The sequence below is a fragment of the Macaca nemestrina genome, chromosome 7 (genome assembly GCF_043159975.1).
Source record: "Macaca nemestrina isolate mMacNem1 chromosome 7, mMacNem.hap1, whole genome shotgun sequence".
NCBI lineage: Eukaryota > Metazoa > Chordata > Mammalia > Primates > Cercopithecidae > Macaca > Macaca nemestrina.
In genome coordinates, this window is record NC_092131.1 from 2,716,459 (window position 1) to 2,733,910 (window position 17,452).

The 17,452-nt window shown below is 62.9% G+C and overlaps 2 protein-coding genes across 6 annotated transcripts in view; one reads left to right on the forward strand and one right to left on the reverse strand.

Annotated features, from left to right (window-relative positions):
* Window positions 1–792: 792 nt before the first annotated feature.
* On the reverse strand, window positions 793–5,008 carry LOC105489843 (zinc finger and BTB domain containing 42). Its single transcript, XM_011755021.3, has one exon. It carries the CDS (start codon window positions 4,675–4,677, stop codon window positions 3,409–3,411), a length of 1,269 nt encoding a protein of 422 aa, XP_011753323.1. The 5' UTR covers window positions 4,678–5,008; the 3' UTR covers window positions 793–3,408.
* Window positions 5,009–6,844: 1,836 nt separating this feature from the next.
* The window catches only part of LOC105489842 (AKT serine/threonine kinase 1), a 28,894-nt gene continuing 18,286 nt past the window's right edge, over window positions 6,845–17,452 (forward strand). Inside the window, exons 1-2 of one of the 5 annotated variants that reach the window (XM_071099487.1) lie at window positions 6,845–6,863; window positions 13,121–13,245. In XM_071099487.1, coding sequence (XP_070955588.1) covers window positions 13,200–13,245 — 46 coding nt within the window. In that variant the 5' untranslated portion in view covers window positions 6,845–6,863; window positions 13,121–13,199. Of the gene's footprint in view, window positions 6,864–10,103; window positions 10,371–11,037; window positions 11,057–11,268; window positions 11,288–12,142; window positions 12,162–13,120; window positions 13,246–17,452 lie in introns of those variants that run through there. The other 4 variants (XM_071099484.1, XM_071099488.1, XM_071099486.1 and 1 more) reach the window with 4 other exon arrangements.

The following is a 17,452-nucleotide window of genomic DNA, read 5'->3' on the forward strand; positions in this document are numbered from 1 at the left end:
GAAGTCCTGGATTTGCCACCAACTGGCTCTGGGACCGTGGACCAGTACTGGTCCCTTCCATGTGCCTCAGTTTACCATCCGGCCAAGGAAGCCGGCTGGATGGCCTCCAAGGAGGGTGGCAGAAGGCCCACCCTGGCCAGGAGTGGGACTGAAAGCTTCGGCGACAGCTCTAGCAGTCAGCTGAGTGTAAGCACAGTGTGGCACAGCTGGGCAGGCTGGAGGGGCCCCAGGAAGCCCCATGCACCCTAGGGGACAGCAGACCATCCTCCTTTTCTGCATGGTTGGCATAGCAACAGCCTCCTCCTCTGGGTTGAGAGGCCTGGGCTGAGTCATGAGCCCAACAGGGAACATGAGAGGGCCTCCCTGCAGGACAGGGCACTGGTCCAGGCTCAGCAGGAGGCAGGGTGGGTGTGGGGGGTGGGTAGGGGAGGAGCCAGCACTACCTCCCAGAAGGAAGGACCTGTATTTGGGGTCAGGACTGGGAAGGTGGCAGGAGCTTGCCCAAGAGGGGCAGGCCCTTGCACACCAGCTCAGCCTGACTTTGAGGACCCTCTGGCCAGCACCATCCCCACCCTGTCCTGGGCCTGGGGCTTACCCTGGCTCTTCTCAAGCCAAGAGGGCACTGTGTTGACGCTTACAGCACATGTGGAGGCCCTGCCCCATCTGGCCTGGAAAGGAAGGCTGTGCTCCCCTCAGGGAGGGCTCAGGGCTAATGACCCCCTGCAAGGTCTCTGGAGGGAGCAGGACAGAGGAGGCGTGGAACTGCCCACCCCAGCCTCATCAGCCCAGAGCCCAGCCCAGCCTGGCACAGGGCTCTAGAAATTTCTTCTCCCACCTGCCAGAGGCCCAAGGGCGTAGGGTAGTGGGGAGGGCCATGGCATCCCCAGGTTCGCAGGTTTCCTCCAGGGTCCAGCCTCCTTCCCCAGGGCAAGAAACCACTGTGGCCTCCCGTGCCCAAGCTGGCCTGCGTTCTGTACCTCCCTGACAGATGTGCCTCCCTGGACTCCCCTCCCCCAAACACTGGCAGCTGCGGACAAACCTGGGGAAAGAGGGGGTGCCACCTCAGCCCTGTCCCAGCCTCCCCCATCCACCAGCATGAGCACGTGGTGGCATCTGGGACACCTATCCCCACCCGTCCCCAGGAATAGTCACTGCTGTTTCCACTGGAGGTGGGCTTTATTACTGTCGCCATCATGTGAAAAGAGGAAGACAGCACCCATTCCCACGCCTCCTAGACACTGTGCACCAACAATTGTCTGCTGGGGTTAGCCCGGAGCTGTCCCCAACCCCCGGGGTCAGAGCATCCACAGGTGCTGAGCTGGCCCAGGAGACCCCCACCCTGCTGACTCTGCTTGCCTTGTGTCTGCACAGGCCTCTACCAAACTCTCCCACACAATTAGTGTCTTAAATATATGTACATGTATATATTTCAACACAACTGTGTCAGTTATAAAATTAAAACTGACCACTTCTCCTTACATTATCTTCACAGTAGCTGTGCGGAAGACAACAAATCCAGTGTTGATAGCTCAGGGCAGGCTGCCCACCCCAGCAAAGGGAAGTTCCCCCATGGAAACCACTGGGGGAACCAGTGCCGCGGCCACATCTCCGTGCTTGGGCGACAGTGTAGCTGCCCATCTGCGGCGTGCCGGGTTGGTTTGGGCCTTGCCATGTGCTAGACGCATGGACACACACACACACACACACACACACACACACACACACACACCCCCCCCCGATTATGGAGCACATCACACCGAGCCCTTGCAGAGGTAGGGGCTAGGGCCCAGGACAATCAGAAGCAGGCCCCTCCCCCAGCTGTCTTGAGACCAAAGCCATCCAGGGCCTCTGAGCCGGGGGGCATCACCTAGAAGCACTGGGCTCCCAGGCTGGCACCCAGCACACCAGGAGCCTAGGGCATGTGGGAGATGCACTAGGGATGGTCTTTCACTCCAGACCAGGTTAATAAATATGACATCCAGTGTTGTCAGGAGAAGAGAAAATAACGTAGACTTGGCTGCACTCTGCTGTCAAGGCCATTCCCAGCCACAGAGGAAACATCCCAGGTGGTCTCCAGGTGTCCAGGTGGCTCTGCACCTGCTGACCCCCAGAGGCCAGTGAGGTTCTGGCAGCAAGATTTGCTTAATTAGGCAGGCAAAGCAGGGCGACCTGAACCAACGACATGTGCGGGGGTTGTGGTCTTCATATTCTATTCATGTGCAAGGAGTGTCAGTCTAAGGCTGTGGATGGAGGCCAGGGTGCTGCAGGCCAGGGTGCTGCGACTCCCACTCCTCGCCTGCCCCTACCCCTGATGCCATGGCCACTTTCACCCATGCCTCGCCGTGGGGAAAGGAAGGCCCGCAAACCCTGCCCTTGGCGGACAGGGCAACCTTTGCCTCTGCTCAGTCAGTGCATGGAAATGCCCACAGCTCCAGGGAGACCCTCTAGCAGGCAGAGTGACCTTCAAGGTAAGGCCCACGGTGGCCCAGCAGCAGTACAGAGCTCAGTGGCCCAAGCCCCACCCTGGGGGATGCCCAGAGGCGTCCTAGACCTGCACTCAGGCAGAGAAGCATGTGGCTGGGCAGCCACCAGCAGACATCTGGCCGCCTCGGGAGGCTCTTCCTGGGTCTAAAGAGAATCCAGTTCCAAATTCCCACTTTCTCTGCCCAAAGTTACAGTGTGGTCATAATTGCACTCTCTCATGGACCCACATCCCACCCAAGTGACAATGACACCACAGCCACTCAGCTTCTAGCTGGCTCTACTTCTGCTGCCTTAGGATCCCTGCTGGGGCTGCACCCCCCCCACCCCGAGACACCAGCTGTGCCCAGATGGCCCCTGCTGGCACTCACTATGCCCCAGGCCTTCCTGGCAGGGGTTCCTGCTGCCACTCCCCAGGAGTGTCCTGTTCCCTCCCAGCGCCCCATCGGGATGCACACCAACAACTTTTCTGACATGTGACTAATTCACCTAGCGTGGGGCCAGGCTCATGAAGGCCTCCCCAAGCCTGCCAGAGAGGTGGTCAGGGAAGTCCCGGGCCGGGAGATGATGTGCCATCTCACACGGAGAAACCGGGGCAGAGCCAGGTGCTGGTTGGACACCCCTCAGAACTTCGCTGGAGGGGACGGGAGAGGAAGATAGTGTCATAGCCTAGGCAGGGCACAGCCTGGGGGGCCGGAATGAGTTGGGGAGTGAGGGGAAAGAGGCAAGGCGGGAGGAAGGCTGCCCAAGTCACCAAGTCTGAGGCCAAGTTCGGGGAAGCCGCAGCATTCTCACTGCCAGGCGGGCGGAGCCATCCGGCCCGAGCAGGGACCTCCACCTGGCCAGGCTTCACACCCCATGCAGTGTCCCACCTGGGAGGGCCCATCCCTTCCCTTCCACCCCACCCTCAGGACCCACAGGGATGCATCACACCAGAAGGGACTTGACGAGGCCACAGTGAAACTTGCGGACATGGCGGTAGAGGTCCCCAGACTGCGTGAACCGGCGGTCACACCACTGGCAGGCATGCGGCTTCTCTCGAGTGTGCACCACGGTGTGCCGGCTCAGGTTGTGGGAGTACTGAAAACTTTTGCCACACTGCACACATGTATACGGCTTCTCACCCGAGTGTGTCCGTTCATGCCTCTTCAGTGTGTATGTGCACGAGAAGGTCTTCCCGCAGAGCGGGCAGGTGGGTGCCGCGCCCTCAGGGGAGAGCCGGGCCCGGGTGCTGTCTCGCTCACGGAAGTGGGCGCTGAGGTGCAGCTGCAGCACGTGGGAGCTGGGAAACAGCTTGCTGCACAACGGGCAGATGCAGAGGGGCCCACGAGGCCCCAGCTCGTCCTCACTCGCCAGTCGTCCTACATCCAGCTCCAGCTCCCGGCTGCTCTCTCCGCTGACAGGCAGCGGCTGCAAGCCCACCACCAGGCCCTTGGCTGCAGGAACAGGAGGTGGCTTCGGGGGGCTGTGGGTGCTCCTAGAGCTGCTGCTCTCCTCCTGTTCGGACAGTGAGTCCCGCTCATCCTTCACCAGTGGCTGGGCCCCTGGTTGCACCTGGCTGCAGAGAGGTGTCTGGAGGATGCACGGTGGGTGGACCCGCTCCTGCCTTGGGCCAGGCTTCAGCGACAGGTCCAGGACCTGGTCTGACTCTTCTGGGACCTGGCAGGGAGGAGGCCCAGATGCTCGAGGAGGGAGGGCAGCCTTGACCCCAACCGGGGGGAGCTTGGCCTTTCGGGCAGCTGGGCAGAGGTCCGCGGTCCAGACAGGCCAAGGGCACAGTGGCTGACCAGGTTCTGCCCCTGGGGCAGGGTTCCCTGGGTCCAGACTTCGGTCCTTCTCCTGGAGCCTGCCCTTGCAGACCTTGACGATGTCATACATGTGCAGGTAGCTTGCGGCCGCCAGGACGTCCTCGACAGGCAGGCTGCGCAGGTCCAGGCGGCCCTCGTACATGAAGTCCAGCAGGCGGCCGAAGGCGGGCGCCGTGACGATGTCGCAATTGAGCCGCACCGTGTCGCGACTGCCCGCGGGCCGGTCCCTGTAGAAGAGGTGGAAGTAGACGCTGCACGCGGCCAGCACTGCACGGTGGGCTGGGAAGCGCGCGTCGCCCACCAGCACGGTGCAGTCGCATAGGAAGCCCAGCTCGCGCTGCTGCCTCAGGCGGCCCAGCAGCCGTCCGCCGTGCTCAGGGAACTCCATGCCGCCGCCGTCATCACCTGGGCACAAACGGGACGCCCGTCAGCGCGCCTGGAGACGCCTGCGAAGCGCCCTTCCCAGCTGCAGGCAGCGCGGAAAGAGCGGCGCGGGAATGACGCGCACAACCGCCCGTCCGGAGCCGCCGCGGGCACCTGCCCCGAGCAGGAAAAACTCGATCGAAAGTAAACAGTAGCCACTCTGCCGCGGGGGCGGGTCCCGGGACTCTGGCGCAGGGGCCGGAGCCGCGCAAAGCTGCGCGCGTCCCCGCCGGGCGCTCCTGAACTTCACTCCCGGGCGGCCCCTCGCTCGCAGCGTCCCCGACGCCCCGGTGGCTGCGCCGCCGCCCGCCCCACGCCTCCGCGCCGCCTCCAGCTGCCGCCCGGCCCACCAGATGCCGCCGCCGGCGGCCCCATTTATGGCAGCGCGGCCGCGGGGAGCGGGCCGGCGGGCGGGGCGGGCAGAGCCGGGAGCCCGCCCCCCGCGCTCACCTCCGCCGCCCCGTGCTCCTCTCCGGTCGCTGCCCGCGCCGCGCGCCCTCCCCAGTGCGGCCCTGGCGCTCGTGGAGCTGCGGGCAGCGCGCCCCGGCGGGGAGGGCGCGGGGACGGCGAGGGCGCCGGGCGGGGCGCGCTCCAACTTGGCTGGCCCAGCGCCGCCCGCCAATTGCCCCGCCCCGGAGAGAGCGAAACTCGGGGCGGGGGCCGGAGGGGGCGGGCCGAGCTACTTCCCGGAGCGGCGGAACCGCTGAGGTCACTCTCGCCCCCCCTTCCCGGCCGGGCCCCGCGCGCAGCCAGCAGGGGCGCTGGGGTGAGAGGGGGGTTTAGGGCACTGCGCGGGGGCTGGGGGTCTCTCGCGATACTTGGCGCGTTGGCCTGGGTCCCCCACCTCCCAACCTTTCCAGGCATGGGGTCCTCACTGCGCCAGTCTGCAAAGGGAACCCTTCCGAGGGTCCGCTTCTATCCCAGCGCGCGTTGGGCAGTCACCCAAGGGTAAACCCGGGACCCCGGCCTCCTGCCACCTCGCAGGGCGCCGGCCTTGGGATGGGGTAGGGGGTGCGTGGATTGGGGGTCGTTAATTTTGCAAAGATGACACCTCCTTCTTCCTTGAAAGCCTCTTTTTGAATTTAATTCAGCTGAGACCCTATTCCAAACATTCAAGCAGGATCTCGATCCTGGAGTCCAGAACGGGGACTTCCATCCTCTCCACAGACCCCAGCCCAGCGTCTATGGGGGACCCAGCACAGAGAGGCACGGAAAACGGGCACCTCCCAGCAAACATCGTGGCATGGCGGGGACAAACGCCATAACAGAGGGAGTCGGAAGCCCTCCAGAGCCCAGGGTAGACAGGAACGTGTTCAAAGAGGAGGAGACTCCGGACAGGGGCTGGCATGGGAGTGGGGGTAGGGAGGAGTGGGGGAAAGTGTTCAGGGCAAAGAAGCATTGAGAAGATGTGAGGGGGACGCCTGCTTCTGGGACAGGGAAGTCGCCAGAGAAGTAGAGTGTGTTTGTCGGGGCCAGGGTCTCTCCCCGGCAGGTGGAGCCTTTTCCCAGGGGCGCAACCTGGGCTGCCCTTGACTGAGCAGGTTTCAAGGTACTCTAGACCACCCGATCATCTTCACAACAGTCCCATTAACTAGATGCTCTTATTTTTTATACCTTTTTGATGAGAGAGGTTAGGTAAGATACCCAGGGCCATATATTAGGCAGTAAGTCACTGAACCAGGATTTGAATTCAGCCAGTTTCATTCTGCTCTGCCTTGGAGTCTGGGAAATGGAGGATGTAATGGAGGAGTCGCCCTGACCAAGGCCCTGCAGTGGGGTGGGGGTGGTGCTGGAAGAGGGGCTGGATCACAAAGGACAGGACCCAGCCAGGTATATGTGTGCAGGAGGAGTGGAGCCCACAGTGGGATCTGAAGTCTGGGAAGGAAGGCCTCGTTGTTATACTAAAATATCATTCCTTGTTTCACTGGATGGCCTGCATCTTTATTTCCTAAACCTGGCAACTGCAGCTTGGACCCCTGGAATGACACTGCACTTACAGCCACTGAGACCAGCTTAGGGACAGCAGAGGCCTGGCTCCCATCGCTGCTGGCCACCCACCCTGAGGACCCCTTCCTGAGGAAGGCCCTCCCTCCACCCATTTAAATAATCATCTGCCTTGCCCCGGCCACCAGCAGGAATAGCTGAATTCAAGTAAGCTAAGGGTGAACCCAGATGTGACTGCTCCCTTCCTGCCCTGCCTAGATCAGAGCCCTGCCCTGGCCCCTCCCAATCTTGAGCACGACCAAACCTTTAACCTCTTTGAACCTCAATAACCCTCATCTGCAAAATGGGAATCAGAGTGCATCCTGGGGTCTTTGTGAAAATTAACTAGAGGGCCTGGCACTCAGCAAGCTCTCAGGTTCTGGAATGTTCTTCCCCAAAGAACCCTTCACTGGCTTCTCTTCATTCCTGTCTCTGCTCAAAGTCCACTCCTTAGTCAGGGTGGCCGTTCCTGCCCACCTTAGCTAAGCTCCCTCCCAATCCCTTGGGCTGCATACCTTCCTCTCCAGCCCATTCTTGGTGTCCTGTGATTGTGGGATATCCCATCTCCTTCCAAAAGGGAAGGGCTGTTTTGTTCACTTGGTGCTTAAAAGTTGGCAGGATGCAAGTGGGTGTTCAGTAAATGTTTGTTGAGTGAATGCATGATGGTTGCTTCTGTGAGTGATAACCAATGGTCCCACCATCCCCAATACTGACTCCTCTGTGGCAGCAGTTCAGCCCTGCCTGCCCACACCCCCAGCCGCTGAGCCTTCAGAGCAAGTAGGGGTGGCCTGCCACCCTGGGGCTCTGGGCAACAGGCTGACAGCTCCCCACTCTAGGCTGGCAGCAAACACCCTAGCCTGCCCTGCCTGGCTGGCGGGACAGAGAGAGCCTGGACACTTAATGGGGGTTGTGGTACACAAGGAGGGTCAGGATGCTGTCTTCGGGAGCCCAGGGTAGGACCTGGAAGGTGGGCCCAGCTAGGAATGGGTTAGAGGAGGGGGAGTGGACAGTGGGAGAGAAGCTCCTTGTGCCTCTCAGGTCGGGATGTCTGGGTTCAGGTCCCTCCTGCCCCATGCTGATCAGGGAAGGGGGGCTGTCCCAGGCAGAGAGCGCCCAGAGTTGGTACTGGGATCCTGGCCAGCCTGCAGTCCTCAGAGCCCCTGTGACTGGCTGAGTCTCAAGTGTAGAATGACAGGACACTGTCACACGGCCACTGTCACGGCGGTGGTGGTTCAGGCAGACCCTCTCCAGACATAGGCGGCCATCTGGCCTGTGAGCTGCCCTGGGGCCCCGCCCTGCAGCTGCTGCCGGGACCTACACAGCCCAGGGCCCTGGAGTCCTGCCCCCGGCCAGCAGCTGCAGAAGGTGACAGGGCAGGAGGCCCCTGAGCTCTGGCAGGAGGCAGCCGGTGGGCCCTCCCCTGGTGTAGCAGTTTTAGTTGGAAACATCTGGCCACAGAGCTCCTCAGCAGTCCCAGCAGCAGCCATGGGACTGGGTTCTCTCCTGGCCATTCTGTCTGGGGTGGGAGGGGGTATTCTCGAAGAGAGGACTCTGCTTTCCCTCTGGGAGGCCAGAGGAGAGGGAGCTGGCCCTGCCCACTGGGAGATCCCCGTCTTGGGGGAGGGCAGTTCACGCCAAGGTGAAGACAGGACTGGAGTGTGGGGCCCACAGTGGGTTGCAGGCACCAGCGGATGCCAGGGCACCAGGCTGGGAAGAGTGGGAGGCCTTCTCGGAGACAGCCAGTGCAAAATAAGCAGGAGGTCCGACCCCTTCAAGAACAGCCCGCGGTGTCACTGCCTCTTCCATGAGAGGGTGCCCTGCTCCCTCCCACACCCCCCAGCCTCGGCCACTTGCTGGCCTCCTCTCATGGCTCTCTCATCCTCTGCTTCCTCCCTGAATTCCTTCCTCTATCCTTGCATGGCAGAGCCGAGGATGGTGGGCAGATACCAGGAACTCTTCCAGGGGGAGCAATGGGCAGGTGGGACAGTCCCAGAGGGAGCCCCAGGTGGCCCATGGTGCAGGTTTGCTGGGTGAGAGACAGACACCAGACGCCCGGGCTCTGGGGGCAACCCTTGGGTCAGGTATCCCACCCAGGCGGCACAGACCACTGGGCCTCTGACTTGGCCCCCTGGAGGTCGGGCCCTTTCTGGGGTTACAAAGTCTGAGCTGGGAGGGAGCAGAGGTGCTCAGGGGAGAGGCAGGAATGGGGAGTCCCCTGCCTGAGGAGCCAGTGCCCCCATGCAGCGGGAGAGAGTCCTTCTCTTGGTCAGCCCCAAGAGGCAGGGATGAAGCCCCAGTTTTGGCTGCAGACTCTGTCCTGAGCACTGGGCCGAACCTGCTGCCTCTGTCTACATCTCCTCCCACCCCCTCCCCTGCTGCCAGCTGAAGTCACTCAGGCTGAAAATAAAAATGCTCCCCCCACCCCAATACTTAGCCTCAGGAAGGTTAACTCACAAGAGTCCCTCTTTCACAAAAGGGTTATTATCAACTGTGGGCCTCTGGAATGGGGGAGGGGCAGTTGTTGGAGGAACTTCTGGCTGGGAAGGGGTCGGGGTGGCAGTCACCTGCATCGTCCTGTGAGTGTGCAGGAGAAGGGGGTCTGTGTCCCATTCACTCACTCCATACCGGGGCCATCTGCCTCCCAGTGGACTTCGGACTGGGTGTCGGGGCTGACCAAGTCCACCCAGCAGGGAGGGTCCTGGGCTCTCAGCTGTCACAGCCCACCCTAGACACCACTCCTCCTCTGTCTGGTGTCTGCTCCCAGCTCAAGGTGGGACCCAGGCAAGGTGTGCCCCTCTTCTCCCACTCCCCAGCAAAGTCTCCCTTTTGTGAGTGTAGCTGCCAGTACCTAGGTGAATGGTTGAGTCCCCTCGGAGCCTTCCTGCTCCTTGGAGGCACACCTCCAACTGACCTCCGCACTTCCCCCAGAGGCACAAGGTCCTGGGATTGGGCCTTTTAGGACACTCTTGGCCGTCCCCTCCACGCCCCCTAGAGTGGGGCAGTGCATAGGTGGGGCACGGCCTGAAAGTCAACCTAACCCACCCCCGCCCCGCGCAGTGGAGGCAGAAGTCCGGGATTCGTCCCTGACCGGTCTCGGGTCTGGTCTAGTAGGGTCAGGGCAGAGCGAGTCCAGAAGCGCCGGGTCACTTTACAGATGGGGAAACTGAGGCCAGAGAAGGCGTGGCCCCGGGACGGGCTGGCTGGTGGCCGGGCTCTGTTAGCGGCCCAGCCCAGGCCCTAGGCCGCCGGGGGCCGCCCCTCAGCCCGGCCGCGCGCTTCCCGGGCGCGCTCCGCCCTCGCCGCGGGCCCGGGCGGCCGCGCGGTGGGGACGCCCCGGGCGGCGGAGGCGGATGTGGGCGGGCGGCTCCGGGCGCGGGGCGGGCGCGGGGCGGGGAGAGGGCGGGCCGGCGGCGGCGGCAGGACCGAGCGCGGCAGGCGGCCGGCCCAGCGCAGCCAGCGCGGCCCGAAGGACGGGAGCAGGCGGCCAAGCACCGAGCGCCGGGCACCGGGCACCGAGCGGCAGCAGCACGCGAGGCCCGGCCCCGAGCAGCGCCCCTGCCCGCCGCGGCCTCCAGCCCGGCCCCGCCCAGCGCCGGCCCGCGGGGATGCGGAGCGGCGGGCGCCGGAGGCCGCGGCCCGGCTAGGCCCGCGCTCGCGCTCGGACGCGGCGGCCCGGTGAGTCCCCGCCCGCCGCGGCCGCCCGGGCCCGGATTTCCTCCCCGCGGGCCGGGCCGCTTTGTTCCCGGCCGGTCGGGCCGGGGCGCGAGCCGCGGCGCCGCCAGAATGGAGGAGCGGGAGCAGGAAGTGGCCGAGCGGGCCTGGGCGGGGAGGGCGCGGGGCGCGCGGGCCCGGCCAAGGGAGGGCGGCCCCACGCCGGGCGCCGGGGGTGCAGGCTGCCGGCCCCAGCCTCCCTCATGACCTTGGGGAGGCCGCTCCACCCGGCGAGGCCGGGGCCCGGGAGAAGGGGCGCCGCCGGGCCTGGGGCTGGGGCTTGGGGTGCCCCTGCGGGCCGTGGGGCTCCCCGGGCGTTGGGCCAGCGAGACAGCCGGCGGAGGTGCCCCGGGGTTAGGAGAAAGGCTCGCCGCGGCCGGCCTTCAAGTTTGTGGGAGGGCCCCGGAAGGAGACTTCATTTCCCACGGACAAAAAGTTGTACGTGGTGGCGGGGTACCCAGGCTAGCCACAAAGGACTGACCCTCCTGGGCCCCGGAACTGCTTCCTGTCTTGGGTGGGCCCTGGAGGTCCTGCCCGCTCGTCCCAGAGGCCGAGGCTTAGAGGGCAGCTGGGGCTTGCCCCTTAGATTGAGTATCCTGGGGCTCTAGCGAGCCTTGGTCCTGTCGGGACGGCCCCTGAGTGCTGCTGTGGTAAGCGGGGTTGGCTTGGGCCCCTGCTCTGTAGCCAGAGGCCGCCCCACATTCACTCCTGGGTCTCTTGGCCTTGCTCCAGGTGGCCACTTCTTGACTGCTTTGAGTCCCTCATCCAAGCAAAGGGCGGAGTGCATTGGTGGAGGCCCGGTTCCCTCTCCCCGGAGCTGTATAGACTTCTCATACACCAGGGTTCTGGAGGCAGATGGAGGAACCCTTTCGAAACACAGAGTATTTTTTTTTTTTTTTTAAGTTGTGACTTAAATAATAACAGTAGCAAGAATATGTGCTTATGATAAAGGCAGGTGGCAGGTACAGAGGCTGTGGGAAGTTGGGGTCCCTCCGCCTCCACAGGCAGCCCTGTACTGGCCTGGTGTATACGTTTCTGTGCAGACGTACACCACCCTGTGTGTGCACAGATGTATTTTTACACATGGCTCTGGACAGCTGTCTGACTCTGTCAGCAGCAGGCCTTGGAGGGGCGCAGGCCCTGGTGGGGGGTGGGGGGACATCCAGAGGTCTTTGAGTCCAGCCCTCTGCCTCCAGGCCACGCCCACTCTGTCGTCAGAGCCCCCTGTGCCTGAGGCGTGCGCGGCTGGGAGCCCTGCCCTCCTCAGGTCTGGCCTGCTTTCCATCCTGCTGAGTACTTGGGGCATTTCCCTCTTTGAGCAAGGTGTAGTCTTCCCTGTCCTGGCATTAGACACGAGGCAGTGGGCCTTCCTGCCATTCTAAATGTAGCTTAAGACAGTCAGTGCAAAGCACCCCTCTGTGGGTGTCCAGCCCAGGCCTCAGGAGGCCAGAAAGGTTGCCTGGCGGGAGAGCATCTTGGCTGACTGTGGAAAGACCCATGTTGGGGTCCATTCCGCAGAGGTCGTCAGGTATCTCTGCCTGGCCTGGAGGTCCCAGAGAGGACCCTCCTCCCCTCAGGAAGGCCCGTCTGGAAGGGTAGCAGAGGACTGCTCACAGGAAGAGCATGTCAAGTGCTCTTTCTCGGGATGCCAGGAGTTGGTGATGTGGGAACTGGGTTTTGAGGGATGCCTAGGAGTTCATCTATCAGAGGGGAAATGAGGAAGCCATGCAGGATCAATGGATAAAGTGTGCTCAGGTGAGGGCTGGCTGGTGGGCCACTGCAGGGTAGGGGCCTGTCCAGTGCTCCCCCACTTACTTGCTGCCTCCCGACTGCTGTAATTATGGGTCTCTAACCACCCTGGACTGGGTGCTCCTCACTGACCGACTTGTCTGAACCTCTCTTTGTCTCCAGCGCCCAGCACTGGGCCTGGCAAAGCCAGAGACGCCTGGTACACGTTGGCCAAATGAATGAACCAGATTCAGACCGGCAGGGGCGCTGTGGTTTAGGAGGGGCCTGGGGTTTCTCCCAGGAGGTTTTTGGGCTCGCCCTGGAGGGCTCTGGGCTGCCGTTTGCGCCAGTGGCCTGCATCCTGGTCCAGTCTTCTTCATGTTTGAATTTCTTTGCTTTCCTAGTCTGGGGAGCAGGGAGGAGCCCTGTTCCCTGTCCCAGGATCCATGGGTAGGAACACCATGGACAGGGAGAGCAAACGGGGCCATCTGTCACCAGGGGCTTAGGGAAGGCAGAGCCAGCCTAGGTCAAATAAGTCTCAAAGGGACTGCCTGGAGGAGGCAGCCTGTCAGCTGGTGCATCAGGTTAGGCAGGCTGGGAAGGCCTTTTGGGGATGGGGATGATTTGTCCAAAGGCTCAGGGAGGTGGGAATGGGGAGGTGAGCAAGGCAGCAGCTCTCAGGGCCAGGTTGTTGAGGGGAGTGGTGGCAGGGGCTGGGGACTCAGCCTAGAATGAAGAGAGGCCCAGGTCCAGGGAACTGTGTTCAATTACATGGATTTTACACTTGGCAGCCATGAGTGTTTTGGGGGGAGGTAAGGCAGGCCGGCAGTTGGGGGTCAGAGAGCCTAGAGGGATGGCAGCCCACCTGGGAAGGCAGGTGCAGGTGGACCCCCCAGGCACGTGCAGTGGGTCTCCGACTCACCCTGGGCGAGGAGCTTCCCTTAGCCTGGCATGGCCTCATACTCAGCTTCCTTTGCTTCTCCCAGAGGCTGTGGCCAGGCCAGCTGGGCTTGGGGAGCGCCAGCCTGAGAGGAGCGCGAGAGCATCTTGGAAGCCTCGGGCACCATGAGCGACGTGGCTATTGTGAAGGAGGGCTGGCTGCACAAACGAGGTTGGTACCCGCTGCCCGGGCTGGGCCTGGGGAGGGAGGGATGGGGGTGGCCCCAGGGTCTGTGAGTGCCTGTGCCCAGGCCTGCTGGGTGGGAGGGACTGCCTCCCCTGGGAATCCTGGGCTGGCCTAGGGTGAGTGTCCGGGGCCCCATGTCTTCCCATGGCATGGAGGGCACGGCCTCGGGGAGGCCAGGAGGATGAGGCCCCGTGCAGGGCTGGCCATCTGAATGGCTTCCTGGTGCGGGCCCTGGCAGGCGGGGGAGCTGCTGCCAGCCTCTCTCCTGGCTTTCCTGGAAGGCGGCGAGGACACTGGGCTGTTCCAGGGTCTGGCACGCTGGCGGCCCAGGGCACTGCCCAAGGGCTCCTGAGGGCAGGGCAGGGCTGCTTGGCTTGGCTTGGTGCCTGCTTCAGGCCTGAGCTTTGGGGGTGGGGGGAATCCGTAACCGCCTGGGCGCAGGGCATGTTTGCCTTGGAGCTACAGAGCTGGCTGAGCCCAGGCCCCCCAGCCCCTGAGTCCCCCTCCTCACTCATTTGGCCTTGCAGCCTATGGAGGGGGTGCTCCCCAAGAAGCCTGGCCAGGAGCTGGTGGGATGGAAGCTGGGGATATAGCCCCACCCCTTCCAACCCTGTGCAGGCCCTTCTGCCTTGCCCACCCTCCATTGCTCAGGGGGGTGCAGTGGAGGCTGCGTGGCTGTTTTGCTCCTCTGTCCTGCTGGGGTAGGCTTCCTATTCAGGTTCAGGTCCTCTGGCCGAGTCACTCTCTCCTGCCCCAGGCGGGATCTGTCTGCCCTCTCCTGACTTCTTTTTCCAGACTTGTTCCCTGCTAAGTTCTAGTGATCTCATGCCAGCAGCTCCCCACTTTACGTATACCCTTTAGCAGATGGGTTTCACATCTGGTAGTGGGGAGACCCCAGACACAGCTGGAGCAGACAGGGAGGTGTGGCAAAAGTGGGTGTCACAAGATGGGGCATTGTGGGATGTATAGGAGCTCACAGAAGAGCAGGCATGAGGAGCTGCAGGAGCCTGGGGTTGGGGTGAAGGAGTGCCCAAGATGAGATGCTGGGGGATCAGGGGTGTGGTTGGCTGTGTGTTTGGAGCATTCGAGTTGGCAGCTACCAGTGATGTCACGCGGGGTCTCAAGATGAAGACAACGAGGCTGCAGAGGCCTGTAGTCCATGGGGAGCTTCTGGCACGGCTTCCCCCGAAGGCCTCCTGCCCCAGCCTGCCTTCTCCATCCCCTCCTGTGTGCTGTCCCCTACTTGTTCCCCAGGAGTCCTGCCACCTGTGCCTGGAGGTGCTCTGTTACCTCATCTCCCAGCCCTCTTTGGTGTCAGGGACCCCCCCCCCACCGCCGACGCTGGCCCGGTTCCTCTCTGTGCCACACACAGTCTGCTGCCTGGGGCCGCTGCTTCTTAATCCTTGGCAAATGTTTGTTCATTGATAGACTGTTGGATTTAGGGTTGACCCAGGAGATGTCAGGGCCTTGACTGCCCAGGGGCCCAGGCCCCGGTTACTGGGGTGCCCGTCAGCCAGCTGGGCCCAGGCGGGAGTGCTCCTCCGAGGCCAGGGTGATTTTCAGGTTGCTGCTGCTGTCGTGCCTTCGGGAGGGGCCTGGCAGGGGCGGGGCATCAGGCCCAGTGGGGTGTCCAGAGAGCTGAGTTTGAACCCTGGTTAGCCACTCCATCACCATGTCCCTTTCCAAGGGCAATTTCATTGAGCTCCTTGGGCCTCAGTTTCCCCATCTACACTAGAGAGCAGTAGTGGGAGAGAGACCTGGTGGAGTGGAGAATGGCTTATGGGGGGCCCTGAGTTGGGGTCCAGCCAGGCTCAGCAGCCTCCGGGCTCTGTCACCTGACCCCTAGCCTCAGGCCAGGAGACAGGGTCCTGTACCTCTACCCCTGGCTGTTCCTTCTCCATCCCCAGTACAGTGGGCGCTGAGGATGGGAGGTGGCGTGGGTATGACATATGCCCTTGGCAGGCATAGCCCCTCTTGTTGCCGAGAGCAGGTGGGCGTCCACCCACACAGCTGGTCCCTGCTTGCGGAGGAAAGCCTCTTCTCCAGGGCCTGCCGCATTTCCCCACTCCCGTCCCCGGGTCCCCTGTGTGTTGCAGATGTGCTCTGCCACCCTGCTGGCTGGGACAGCCCTACCCATAGCACTGGTTGGAGGTACCAGCTGCCTCCCTGGCCCCAGCAGGGCTGTGCTGGGCTGACCCCACCCCTGCTTCACAGTGCTCAGGCCTGGCTGGGGAGGGACGCAGTGACTGTCCTTCAGGCCCGGCCGCAGCCCCTTGCAGACGCCCTGTGCCACTCCCCGCCATTCCTTGCTCCTGCAGGTTAGGGTGCTGTCCTGGAGGCTGGCCCACACCTGTCCCCTTTGCCAGGACTCCCCACGGCCATGGCCTGGGGCACTTTGGTTCTCAGCTGAACCCGCAGGTGACAGTCCCACCAAGGCTACTTGGGCTGGCCACACATCCCGTGATGGTGCCTTCAGGGGTGATGTGGTCATCGAGATGAGAGGGGATGGGTGTGCCCTGTGTGTGAGGGGCAGGGTGGCAGTGTCTGCCAGGCCAAGGCTCCTTCTCCTGCCCCTTGGGAGGTGGGCGTCGTCTCTGGGGAGTGGCCCAGCCTGCTTTCTGTTGTTCTGATATGTGTGCTCTGGGTCAGAGGAGCTTCAGAGATAGAAGGGACCTGGCACGGGGACACAGGAGTTCTGGCTACAGGCCTGTGTGGACCTGTGGCTGGACCCAGGCAAGGCTTCTGGGTCTGCGCATCTAACAGGAAGATGGTTACTGGAGGGTGAGCTCAGGCTGTTAAGGGCAGGAGCTAGCGAGGAGGCTGGTGGGACCTATAGGGACAGGGGGCCAGATGTCCCCTACTGTTTCGGCTGTCTCACTGGATAAGCAGCCACAGCTCAGCTCTGGCCATTGGTGACCTGGTGGGCTCAGTGTTGCTCAGATGTTTGCGTTTTCAAAGATTTGTTCTGTTGTGTGAAGTCTCCAGATTTTTGAAGGTTGACAATTTAAAAAAATCATCCCTGGGCCAGGGCGCAGGTCTGGCTGAACTCAGCTTCCAGCCTGCAGTTTTCCTTCCTTTGATAGCTCCGTGCCAGGCTTTGGCCAGAGGCTGTGTGGCTCTTTTGAGGTACTTTTCCCCAACGGCTTGCTCACCTTGCCCGCTTGCGCCAGTGCTCCTGGGGCCATGCACCAGCCTGGCTACAGCCCAGCCCCATGGAGAGCTGCCCCGGTGCAGCTCCCGGCCTGGGGGCCTGTCCTTGTCCACTTGCGGTTGTCTTCCTGAGCGTCCCCCCGTCCACTTGGCCGGACCAAGTGGGTCAGTAGAGGGCCAAGGCGGGTGGCCGGGGTGCTGGGACCCAGGATGAGGGGCTCTGGGCTCTTGAGAAAGGGCTGGGCCTAGGCCAGGAGTGGGTGCCAGCCACAGGGGCACCTCCTGGACTCCCTCAGGCTGGTCACTGAGAGGGAGCCCGGGGAAGAGCCGCAGGCCTGGCTGCCTTCGGCAGGCTGTAACCCAGCAGGCCGTAACCCAGCAGGCCAAGGCCGAGTGGGCGTGGCTTGAGGGAAGCTGCCTGTGATGCGTGGGTCTACGCTGCAGATGCTCCTGAGTGCACATGGCGGCGTGTCCAAGCTGCGGATCTGGGTGCCTGGCCAGGCCCAGGTGACATGGGACCATGTGTCCATGCAGCTCATGGAGGGTCCAGTCTCCGGACATCTGAGTCCTTGCCGTGCCCCACCCTGGGCCCATGCTTGGCACAGACCCCCAGTCCAGGCCTCAGGGCAGCGCCCTCACCACTGCTGCTGAGTGAGCCCCAGGCGCCCCGGTAGGGAGTACGGAGGCTGCTCTCTGACCCCAAGCAGGTGCCCAGGCTGGGTCTCCTTCCCACCGCCTCTCTCCACCTTGAGGATCTGCCACTGGCTGTCCCTGCAGGGGTCCCCGAGGCAGGGAGTGGTTCCCTGAGGGTTCCTGAGTGGTTCCACCCCAGTGTGTGACTTCGCATTGATGAGTGACACAGACCCTCTCTGCACCCCAGCTGCTGCCCAGCCATCCAGCTGGTCCTGGGGTCTCTGTATGAGGTGGGGGACCTCAGCAGGTACAGCCCACTCCCCTTCATCTTGGAGGAGGCCTTGACTTTGCTGAGTAAACACCCATAAGAAGAGAGGTCTGTGGGGGGCTCCGAGCCCACTGCGGAGAG

Bases quoted from the DNA above. Each gene is read 5' to 3' on its own strand.
- LOC105489843 (XM_011755021.3), bottom strand. From the start codon at position 4,677: ATGGAGTTCCCTGAGCACGGCGGACGGCTGCTGGGCCGCCTGAGGCAG.